Raw genomic sequence first — 12,583 nt, forward strand, 5'->3', positions numbered from 1 at the left:
AGAGAAGGCATCCAAGGTGGAAACGCAGCAACCTCTGTCGCCCACTCAGGCGATACACCGAGGGGAGGGTTAAACCCCCCTAGGAGACCTGAGAGCTTCCAAAAGTTTTGTCCAATTACAGAGGACGACCTCTGTAAAATAGTCAGGGAAAGTAAGCAGTCTACCTGCAGCCTTGACGCGATCCCCACATATCTGCTAAAAAACGTACTCGGTTGCTTAGCAGCACCTTTACTGCAAATTGTTAACACCTCTATACTTACAAGGCATTTTTCCAAGCTCATTCAAACAGCCATGGTAAAGCCACTCCTAAAAAAGACAAATTTAGATCAGAATTCTTTAAACAACTACCGACCTATATCAAACCTCCCCTTTATAAGCAAGGTACTAGAAAAAGTTGTATTTAAACAGCTTAATCAACATCTGGCTGGAATGATATCTTGGAAAAATTCCAATCAGGCTTTAGAGCCAACCATAGCACCGAAACAGCACTAACCAAAATAATAAGTGATCTTAGGCTCAACACTGCCGCAAACAAAGTTTCAGCACTTATCCTCCTCGACCTCAGTGCCGCCTTTGACACGATAGACCACAACATACTAATTGACCGCCTTGAATCTTGGGTAGGCTTGTCCGGTCACGTCTTAGAGTGGTTCAAAACATATATTACAGGAAGACAGTTTTTTTGTCACCATCGGAGAATACGTCTCCAACAAGTATGATCTGCCTTTTGGAGTTGCTCAGGGTAGTTTGCTTGGGCCCTCTCCTCTTTGCTCTCTATATGTTTCCCCTGGGCTCCATCATCAAGAGCACAATGTTGATTTTCATAGCTATGCCGATGACAACTCAACTATATATCTCTGTCGAGCCTAGCCAAACCACTGCCATTCCATGCCTTGACTAAATGCATGTCTGCCATCACAGATTGGATGAACAGTGACTTCCTAACATTAAATGAAGATAAAACTGAAGTGTTGCTCATTGGGCCTAAGAAAAAACGTGCAAAACTCCACTCAAGCCTAGGTGACCTAAGCATACACATTAAAGATAAGGTTACTAGCCTAGGTGTGGTCATAGACTCGGATTTGAGCTTTGAGCCTCACATCAACAAGATAACAAAATCTGCTTTTTTCCATCTTAGAAATGTCAACAAGACGCTGAGAAACTTATTCATGCCTTTGTCACCAGTAGGATAGACTACTGCAATGCTCTCTTCTCTGGTCTCCCAAAAAAATTAATTGACAAATTGCAACAAATTGCAACTCATTCAAAATTCTGCGGCAAGAATCCTAACAAGAACCAGAATGAGAGAGCACATCTCTCCTGTCTTGGCAGACCTGCACTGGTTACCTGTCTCATACAGAATCGACTTTAAGATTCTGCTCACAGTATTTAAAAGCATTAAATGGACTTGCCCCTAGCTATATCTCAGACATGCTCTCTTTTTATGCCCCTGGCCTGCTCGAGCTCTCAGGTCCACTGATGCCAAGCTGCTAAGGACCCCCACCCCCCGCAGAAGAAGATCGGCGACGCCGCGTTTGCCTGCTATGCGCCCAAGAGATGGAACACACCCTCCCCTCGAGATCCGATCAGCCACCTCCGTCGACTCCTTTAAGAAGCAGCTGAAGACCCACCTCTTCATCCTTGCCAACTCCTAGCTGCCAAGACGTCATAGTGTCCCAGCCGCCGCAGCGCCCTTACTACTCGCAATCCAGCCCTGGCAGGGGGGCTCCCCTAGGTGGCCGCTGGTCTCTGCCTGAGGTTTTCTTCCTGACTACAGGGGGTCTTTTTTCTCAGACCTCACTGAGCTTTTTTCCCCCTCACAAACTATGAATCAAGCGAAAGGGAGTTTTTTTTCCTCACCCCTGATGCCACCAGGGGCCGCACCTGAGCGCCCAATCTCTGTGTGACTATCTATGACCTATGATAGGCCCAGCCACTATGGACCTTACACATCTAAGAATCCTGGTCCTAACCTACGTTGACCTTATGACTCTACATTCTCTGTCTATCTCTTCTTCCTCTGCCTTCCTGCTTTTTCTGCCTCTCCTCTATACCTCTCCTTTTAAATCTATCTCTCCTCTCCTTTCAAATCTATCTCTAACAATGTTTTTTCCCATTTGTTAAGCACTTTGAGTTACATGCCTTGTATGACACAGTGCTATACAAATACAATTATTATTATTATTATTATTATTATGTTGCATAACATCTCAGCAACAGCTGGCCTGCATCAAAGCAACACAAGGTACTGTACATACTCGGAGGTGAAAATTCGATTGATAAAATTGAAAAAATAGGTCAACTCTATTTTCCTATTTTTTAACACCACTTTTAAACTGCTGTCCCTGGCACAAGCAGAGTTTCTTTTTAAGTATCAACAGCCTGTGTCTAGTCTTTCTAAACAAAACAAAAAGCCTTCAATGTAAACCGACACCAAAAAGTAATTGAGAAATTCTAGCGCATTTACATGATCTTTATGGTCATGTTAATTAATGCTCATTGTCCTTTCAAAAAAAAAAAATCTTATAAAGGAGAAGCGACTACCTCCCACAGATAACAACCTGGATCTCTGTGAAAATTGGCCTGCTCCACATTAAGACGAATGCCCCACAAGGGCCTGTCTTCCATGTGTAATTACAGTCATACTGTAGATAGCCATAGAAAAAAAAGGATAGTAGTAGCAAAGTAATGAAAAAAACTTTTCTTTGGAATCAGCAATTTTTACCGTACCTGAATGTGTCTCCGACGCGGTCCCGGAAGTAGACAAAGTCCCTGTGGTCCTGCATCATGAGATCTCCGGTGTTGAAGAAGACGTCGCCCTCCTGGAAAACGTCCCGGAGAAGCTTCTTCTCTGACATCTCCTTGTTGCCCGCGTAGCCCAGGAACGGATTCATGGCAGACACGGGAGCCACCAGGATACCCGTCTCCCCTTAAAAAGAGAGAGGGAGAGAAAGAAAAAGAGAGAAAAAGAGACACACATAGAAAAGGGAACCAAGAGATGAGTTAATGAGTGACTGAACCAGAGAGAATACATGAAGAGGATGTAAAATATCTTTGAACCATCGGCTGTGATTTGGCTTGGTTTTCAGAAGACCAACCATGACGAACTAACCTCACCTTTGTTTGCTCTTATGCATCTTCCTGATTCTGAGCGGACTGGCTCATAAGTGTTGGGGTCACATCTCAAGAAGACAAACGGCAGGTTCCGCTATGGATAAAGAGTACATTACACTACATTACAATTAGAAGATGTTTTAATCCTGAGGAATATATAGTACAAAAAGAAGGCATAAGAAGGCATCAAGCCAACACATTTGTTTACAAGACATGCAGAAATGTGTGAAATTTCAAATGAATTATTAGCCATCTATTACAGTGTTGTGAAAGTGAACATTTTTGACAAAAAAAGTTTAGTTCAATGCCAAAGAAGTTGAAATCTTTCCAAAGGTTTCAGGCAGGGCACATTCATCAGGGCCTCACTGCATATTACCACCATAAAATATCTACTCCGTGAGAGCATGTACAGTATATGACGACAAACAAGTTTGGGGCCTACTATGTGCAGACCACAGCCCATGTTTTCAGGTGCGACCATATATCTAACTTAAGAACGGTCGTGAAACATAAATTTTTTGCTTTTCTGTGAAATTCCAAGGAAGGGTGTGTTGTCCAGTCAGGATGTGATGCGAGTGAAAAAGCGTGGGAGCACAACGCCAGCTCTCTCTCACGCCCTTGCTTACCTTGTTGAAATAACCAGCGCGCCCAATGGGTCCGATTTCATTGGTGTAGTTTAGAAAGCCAATGCTGGCCTCAGTCAGTCCGTAGGCCTCTCGGATGTGGATGTTGCCAAAGCGCTTAGCAAACTCCTTCCAAACGTCAGCTCTCAGACCACTCCCCGCGGCTATTCGAACCCCGTGCGAGGTCTCTGCTTCTGTCTAACGAGCATTGAAGATAGATTAGCACCATCAGAAGGTTACTGTATGCTGTCTGCAGTCAAGTCATTCCGGAATTAAATACAAGGGGCGTCCCAAAGGATGTATACACACTTAAAATCCATGTTATGATTAGGTGTTATATAATTCCCGGACATCATTTTATTGTTTTGCTAACACCTCCTTTCAAACTCATGTCTACTTTCAAACTCATGTTCTGCACACTGAAAATGCACACTATACTGACAATGCACTGTAAATGCAAACAAATGCCCAACTTAAACACACACTTAAGATTTATTTAAATTGTGTATGCATTTGGGACACCCTGTACGCTGGAGACCAGGCGGAGAGACTGCAGGAGAGAGCAAGTGTCTCTTAGCACCATGAACAATTTTCTAACAATAGGCCCTATTTAAAAAAGGGTAATTTGTGTTACTTTAAGTTCTTTTGTAATCCATTTGAGACCAACAGACCAACAAACCTAACAGAAAACATAACCTCCCTTGTGTGCTTCCAGAAGTATTTTGTTCACCTTGGGTTGATTGACGAGATATCGACAAAGCTCCCCTATGTACTGGAGGACGGTCACTTTGTATTTCTGGCAGTCCGTCCAAAACTGGCTTGCGGAGAATTTCCTCTTGAGAACACAAGTGGCCCCTGTGGGATGAACAAAAGCGGGTCTTGGATTTTTTTGTTGTTGTTTTGCTTTCTTGCCATTTTATTTGTCCATGGCCAGAGCAAAAATTCAAAAACTCAAAAATAACAAGAGTAAGTTTGAAGAATACCAGAGTGTTATTGTAACAAGTATATCGGCCCCTGGGTATTATCCATATGTGTTTTTCTTATTCATAGACAGTTGCTAAAACAATGCATTTGCTACGGTCAATGCTGTGCCTGCAAGCCATGCCTTGGTAGACGGCTATCTTACGATCACTACAAACCAGGGCATTCTTGGGCACTTCCAGGAATTGTGTGTGTGACTAGCAGTTGTTGTTTTTTTGTCTTCCATTTCAGCAGCAGCACGGACTAAAATACTCTATATACTCTGGGGTGTGTACTACACACACAGCCATTTAAGCAATCTCTTAGTATATGGAGACAAATGTTTTCAGGTTTGTTAAGTAGTCAGATCTCAGAAACATGTATTATGTGTGCCGTACCATGTATGAGCAAATACTGTGCAAAAAGTCGTCTACATGTGTTCTGATTTAAAATGTTCCACTCGTCACCGGCGTTTGTGAAAAGTATTTAAATAGTATCTTTTAAAACATATATTACCTTCAAAGCTAATTGGTACTGTTTTTGCATGTATGTGGTTTCAAATGGTTCCTCTCTAAAAGCACTTGATACTGTAGTTTCAAATACAAAAATAGTAGGAGCATCAGCAGTAGCAGCAGTAATAGCAGAGCATGTTTTAACTCAGAAGCGTAGGAAGTTAAGAAAGAAAAAAAGAAAGAAAAGAGTTTGTTGTTGCCATCATTCCCTACCGAGGTCAATGCATCCCCCGATGCCCAGTAGGGAGGCTGCCATGTGGTAGAGGGGCAGCGTGACGTAGATGTTGTCACTGGCCGTGGCTCCACACAGACGCAGGAAACCCATGCTCATCACCGCCTTCATGTGGCTCACACGCGCAGCCTTGGGGAGACCTGGCACGTGGAAAAAGGAAACAAACCCTGTTAGATTAGATGGCTGTTGTTTTTTTCGCCCGCATGCTGCCTAGTCCAACACAATAATCAATGCATTTACAGCCAAAACAAACAAAAAACAAGAAGTATAAGTGTCCTGAACTACCCGTACCATCCCCAGTAGCACTCTCATTAAAATGTGCCCATTTATTTATTGCATGCCGCTTTCCGCTTTTCCAGCATCCATTTCCATTGGGACAGTGCTGTACCATATATGAGAAAACTGGCACGGGAGGGACTGAGCACTTGTATACAAACTACGTCAGTATTTCCCAAACTTTTTCATACCGAGGACTACTTTGTAAAAAAAAAAAAACTTTTTAGGGACCACCTGTCAACTGAACCGACAGGCTCACTCATGTTACAGTTCAAGCTTTATAAAACATGTTTTTTAAATACAGTATACATCACAGGATTTTCTGATTGTACTAAAAGAACAAGTTAAGATATGTCATTACTTATAATGTCACAAATAAAGCCTACACAACCTTGTCTTGAAAATAGAATCTTGACTCCATTTGTAGAAATCCCTTTGCAGACCATTTAAGGTAGGCCTATGTCACAGACCACACTTTGAGAACCATAAGTGTAGATGCAGCACTGCTAATCCAGAACACATTTACCCGCTTTATAAAACCAAGTGGATTGTTTCTGACAGCGCAAATTACTGTTCCCCAAGGACGCCGCTAGGAGGGCGCCTGGCCTCATGACAGTGCAATAGACTGACTTATATGGGTGTTGAACAAAGCTGTTAAAAGTATTCTCTCTCGTTGCCAGACGGCAGTAATTGAGCGGCAGATGTGTTTAATATATTCTGTTTTTGGACACTTCCCAAGTGCTCATATTATGAGACTATTCTGGGCCTCTTCAAGGAGGAGGCATTGCAACTGCATTGGGGATTTTAGAATATAGCAACGGTGGCAAAATTGTGTGAATTTATGACTTATAGTTCACAAATGCATACGAAATCTTAATTTTAAGTCTTCTATGGAAGTACAAATGTGTCATTAGCATACTATTATAGACCTTCGCAAAGGCAGGTGGGGGGGAGGGGTGGGGGCTCACAAGTGCATTGGGATTTTGAAAGGGAGCAAGGGTGGCAAAGCAGTGTGAATTTATGATGCAGGTTCATTTCATGCAAACAAATTCTACTTTTTACATCTTCTAAACCTTTAAACCACTTAGGACACAGACCCTTCTATATGATCGTATGACCCGAATCATTTGACCATGTTGTAATGTGTTATTAAGACTGTCTTTTAACCCATTTGTGTAGAGCCTTTGTTATAACCTTACTGACACCAAAATTGTTATAACCAATTCTTCAACGATTACTTGAGGATCTAAGTAATCTCGTAGCAATGTTGTTATGATGTAGTTGATGTAGTCTTTTCAGCTCAACTACTTGAGCAATTACTGTATGTTTTTCCATTGAAGAGAGAGCGGACCACATAGGCAAAAGCGTATACGCCAAGAGGCTACTACACTGGTATTATTCAGGGTGTTCCAGTTTATCCATTTCTATTACGAAGGGCAGGGCAGATGAGTAGGAAATCACAATCTGACCATTATAGTCGATGATAGCATTTTCATTTTGTTTCGTTTTCTTTCGTTTTCTCTTCTAACAGTGAGCTACAGTGGGAGCTACCCTCATTTCACCACCAAAAAGAAGAAGAAAAGTAGAAAATAAATAACTGAACTTCTGTCTGAATCCAATGTTTTTTGCCATGGAAAAGTGTGTTTGTTCTAGCCACTAATGTACCATAGTCCCATAATGCTTTCCTGTCATTACATGCTGTTGATGCATAATGTTATCTTAGTACCGTTGCCAAGGAAACACGTGATGTGTTAAGGTCAACACGCCACTATCACAACATGGACGTTTTTGCTTTTCCAAACCCCAGACCGAAGCTAAGGGATGTTATGTGGGAGTATTAAAAAACACTATTTATTGAGAATCTTACATTCAACATATTCTGTGTGTTGCTTCCATTTATATTATTATTTATAGTATTAAAAGGTACCGTCATTCAGCACGAATAAATGTTGTGAAATTATTCTCTTAGTTTCAATTGGCAAACGGCACTCACAACAACAAATAGTCTCTAAATCATGACTGTACAAGCTCTCCAGCATGTTAGAATGCAAGAGTCTTCTATAGCATGTCAGTAAATAGAGAAAAACAATGCCGTTGTGAGGCTTGAGTGAATCTCAGGAAAGCAGGTCTCACTTGAGTTGCATGATCACACAGTAAATCATCTGCTGGATAAGGGTCTGTCTGCAGCTGTAAGGCAAGCACACTTAGTATTTCCTACTGGAGAGGCAGTTTAATATACAGCACAATTTTCCCCATCTGATTACACTTTGCATTTCCTAGTGCAGAGGCATTGCACTCCATTATTTACCCTTGAGCACAGAAAAACAATTTAAGCATTTACTGCATTGCAAAAAATATATGCACAAAATGTAAAAGAAAATATGACTCTTGGGCATTCTGCATGCACCTGTTTTTTTTTTTGCATTACCTTACATTACATTACATTATACTTTGCTGATGCTTTAATCCAAAGCCATTTACAGGGTATTGGTTGCAGTCCCTCGCGCAATCTGGGGTTAGGTGCCTTGCTCAAGGGCACTTCATCCGTGGATGGAGATGTAGGGAGAGGTAAGGGTGGGATTTGAATCTGCAAACCTCTGACCAGCTGCCCGCACAGCAATGGACAATTTTGTCTGACCAACTGCAATTTCACTGCATTTTCCATGTAGCTGCTGTCTGTCTGCGTAGTTAAAGAGAGTGTGCATGTGTTTCTTAAAGCATATTTTTGTAGTTTTTGTTACTTCCTGTCCCAAGGCCGTTTCTCCCTCTCCCCACTTATTTCCTGTCTCTCACGGTTCTATCTGAATAATTCAGATGTAAAAAAAAGCCCCCCAAAAAATCTAACTCTAATAATAAAAAAATCTAAAAAAAAATTCTAAAAAAAAAAAAGAAGTAAAAAAAGTCTATTGTATACCTGTGGTTCCCGAGGTGAAGATGAAGAGGAAGGTGGACATGAGCTTGGCTGGGGAGGACGGCACAGCCGGCTGGGGCTCAGCTGAAGCCTCCTCCACCTTGTCCAGTAAGGTGTCCAGACCCTCCACTGTGGAGTGGCTCGCAGTGACCCACAGAGCAATGCCATTGGCCTTCAGGCTACTTAGCACTTCCTCCCGACCGTCAACCAAATCTGAGGAGAGAAGAAGATGGTCAGAAAAAAAATCTACTCCTATTACTCCTATTACTCCTATTCCCATTGCTGCCATTCTCTCTGACTATTGTAACATACTGACAGTAGAATGAGCACACACAACATCTCTGGCTAAGGGTAGGCTGGAGAAGGGGTGTACAAAATGGTCACAAAATGTCCACGTGCTGGGAAACGCAGGAGTTGTATTGTGGTGTGTGTTATACAATACAATAGATGTGATGAATAATTGTGTGTGTGTGTGTGTGTGTGTGTGTGTGTGTGTGTGTGTGTGTGTGTGTGTGTGTGTGTGTGTGTGTGTGTGTGTGTGTGTGTGTGTGTGTGTGTGTGTGTGTGTGTGTCAGAGGTACAGGTCTACATGAAGGGAACGCAAAAAGCACAAATACAGTAAGGATACATTTCAAAATACCTATTGGATCCACTGACTGATGGCAGTTGAAGGAACTGATTCAGCCCATAACATCTAGTTTTTGTGTGACAATGTCGAATCTTTTTCTGTAAAGATGTGTTTTTCATAAAATGTGCCATAAAAAAAATGGCACAATTAAATGAATATTCCCAACAAAATAAAGACAATGGTGGCTGGAAATAGCCCAAGAAAGACTGCACAGCCTATGACAGGCAACTTGAAAACAAGTTTTGACAGGCTGCAATCAGAATCTCCATGTCTTGGCTTCCCAACAGATGGCGACATATTTTCATGTTTTGACAACAATGGCTGTACAATATAGGCTACCTAATCAGTGAGAATAGAATCAGCACTCTGTCATAATGGAAGCTCACGTTATTATAGCATCGTATACCTGATCCTACGACGAGGGTTTTAGCCCCACAGCTTTCAAAGCAGTGAAGAAAAGACTTCGATTTGATGTTAAAATTGAGGAACGCAACCTCACAGCCCAGCTTGCACAGTCCGAACCAAACGCATATGAAGTCGGGTTCATTGCTCATCAAAAGTGCAACAATGTCTCCTTGTTTCAAGTCTCCCTCGTTTTTAAACACGTTTGCAAACTTGTTGCTCCTCACATCAACGTCTTCGTATGTAAGGACTTGGCTCTCAAAAACAATAAAGGGTTTGCCCGGAGTTTTCCTTGCCTGGCTTACAAAACAGTCGAGATAAGTGATAACCCCGCTCTTCATCCGCGACTTCACAGCTGCCCCGACCTTTCGCAGTTTTAAGTAAAAAATCAGATCATCCCAAAAATAAGGGTAAAACATCCGTTGGAAAGCCACAAGTGTCAATAATCCAGTCGCAATGGTGGTAAACACCCACGTCAACATTGTAGGATACTTCAGGAGGGAGTGTACCGCTTATGATAACCTCGCTCTGTGAAAGTCTAGATCCAGTGAGCTTTACCCCTATATTTAAATGCCTGCACGTGCAGCGCGCATGCTCAAAATGGAAGGTTTTCTCCAATCCTTTAGCGCTCCATTGACAAATGCAGAATAGCAAGTTGCGACATGGGGCCGCATAACCTGTCCAAGTGTTCCCATAATAAATAACAGCACTGACTAATGACCATTTTGAATGCCTTGTCCTGGCACTATGGGCCTCTGTATTGAGTTAAATGGACAGTTTGGTCAATTTCAACATGCGGTTGTATTGCTCACGCTACCCTTGACTTGTCAGTACCTGGTGATGCCACATTTTTCGGCTCAGCCCTTTCCGAGATATGAGCAATTCTAATGGGGGCAGCGTTTGTTTACATTTTTAAAAAATGAAACATAGGCCAACTCCAAATATTTTCCCAAAAGGTACTGCTGTTTGCTAGTTGTCTGCTGATGTTTTATAACCTTTTGGATGTTTTTGGGAATAAATAAAAATGTTTTTTTGAAATGTAAACAAAGAGCTGCCCCCATTACAATGACCAGGATCTCGGAAACGACTGAAGAAGAAGAAAAAAAAATCTCAGGCACTGACAAGTCCAGGGTAGTGTGAGCATTACAACTGCATGTTGAAATTGACCAAACTGTCCCTTTAAGGTGGACTATGGCAAAACTTTGAGATTGAAGACTTGTTGGTTGTCTAACTGAGTGTTATGCAATTTATTACTCTTCATTTATTATAGGCCTACTGAATAATTTATATTAGGCCCCTACATCCCACTTATCTGAAGATTCAATGCAAGTTATGCCTACAAAAATGTTCAGGGTTTAAGTATCGGGAGGAACAGTATGCTCAAAATCACTCCATGGAGGTGTAGGGAGAAGTATGGGTGGGATTTGAACCTGCAACCCTCTGATCTTAAGCCAATCTCCCTAACCAATATGCCACAGCCACACCAATTGTGCCGAATTGTTGTTTTCACCTACCCCAACTAATTACCAGGAGCAGGTAGGCCTACTGCTCTGAACATGTCTGTTTGCAATAGCTGTTGTAATAGGCCTAGAGCAAAAGTTCTAACCTTGAAGAAGGTTCGTTGTACACGTTTCATTGATAGTGTTTTGGCTTTCGTCTTTAGTAGGCCTAAGTCTTGATTTACCAGTACATGTCAAAAGTTTTAGATTTAGTTTTAGATTTAGAGCAATTAATAAAGCCCTTCATGTAATCCAAATTGCAAACAGTATTTGTCTCCTATTCTATCCCATCACTTTATTCGGTGCTTACACTAATTCGGTCATATGCTGCCCTTGTAGATGGTAAACCTTTCTGTTGAGCACCATGAACTATGACACATATTCTTTTTTTTTTACTCTGCAAGGCCATAATTGTCAGTACATATATAAGCTTAGCATAACATTAAGCCTTCACGCCTTTGGGGAAGCAGTAGCTGCTGTGTAAACAAATGGTTACTGTGGTGTATTTGCACAATGGCCCTATCCAAGTGATTCATCGCGTTTTGATCAAATATTTGAATTCATATTTACATGTCCCCAAGATCAGTCTGCTGTTTTCACTACTTCCTTCCTTCCTCTCCTTCCTCCTCATCCCACAGGCGCTATGAGAGGGGCCCCAAAAATAGCACGTAGCATTAAGGCCTACTGTACTAGACCCACAACGTTGCCTTTCCTGCCAGTAGGGCTAGACTGAGCTCACACATACACTACACTGGCCATTTTCATAGTACATCCTGATTGGTTCTGTCCACGGTCTACGTTTGTATATTGGAGATGTACCAATGTGTCCCGCTCTGAAAAATGTGGGCTGGTCCCTATATGGAAAAACATTAGCAGCATTGCCCCCTGAGGACTGTCGGCCTACCGGGGAAATGCCCTGTATGCCATATTAGTTTTGATGTGTTATAAGTGTCGGAAACAAACATAGCAATGCTTAATGTTTTTGATGGTGACATAAACTATATATTTTTTTCTAGGGAATCTCTGTAAAAATGCTTATGCCAAAGAGTATGATCACTTCTCAGTTAGCATAAATCCCGGGTAAGGTAAAGCATTAGAAATCGCATTATAAAAGAAAAAAGATCAATCTAGATTAGTATTTCGATGCATAATGGAGATGCATCAAGATTTGTCACAAACTTATTTTTCAAAAACTTCAATCGGCAACTTGTCCATTACCGAATAGATTAGGACACATTTTATTGTCACTATTAACATGTACAATTTGAATTTACACTACACATATTCACAATGAGAGTGAAAGTACCCTCTTCAGTGCAGACATTAAATGGATATAAGTGGGCCGTTTGCAGAAAGGTATAAAAAGCAGACGTAGATGCCAGAAGAAACACACACACACACACACACACACACACACACACACACA

General features: G+C 41.7%; 1 protein-coding gene across 1 annotated transcript in view; it reads right to left on the reverse strand.

Annotated features, from left to right (window-relative positions):
* The window catches only part of LOC134458307 (long-chain fatty acid transport protein 6), a 21,601-nt gene extending 11,412 nt beyond the window's left edge, over positions 1–10,189 (reverse strand). The window contains exons 1-7 of the mRNA XM_063210540.1: positions 9,663–10,189; positions 8,632–8,841; positions 5,423–5,581; positions 4,468–4,592; positions 3,741–3,935; positions 3,118–3,208; positions 2,731–2,929 (exon numbers count right to left, since the gene is read on the reverse strand). Coding sequence (XP_063066610.1) covers positions 2,731–2,929; positions 3,118–3,208; positions 3,741–3,935; positions 4,468–4,592; positions 5,423–5,581; positions 8,632–8,841; positions 9,663–10,140 — 1,457 coding nt within the window. The 5' untranslated portion in view covers positions 10,141–10,189. The remainder of the gene's footprint in view (positions 1–2,730; positions 2,930–3,117; positions 3,209–3,740; positions 3,936–4,467; positions 4,593–5,422; positions 5,582–8,631; positions 8,842–9,662) is intronic.
* Positions 10,190–12,583: the final 2,394 nt, after the last annotated feature.

The sequence above is a fragment of the Engraulis encrasicolus genome, chromosome 11 (genome assembly GCF_034702125.1).
Source record: "Engraulis encrasicolus isolate BLACKSEA-1 chromosome 11, IST_EnEncr_1.0, whole genome shotgun sequence".
Classification (NCBI taxonomy): Eukaryota; Metazoa; Chordata; class Actinopteri; order Clupeiformes; family Engraulidae; genus Engraulis; species Engraulis encrasicolus.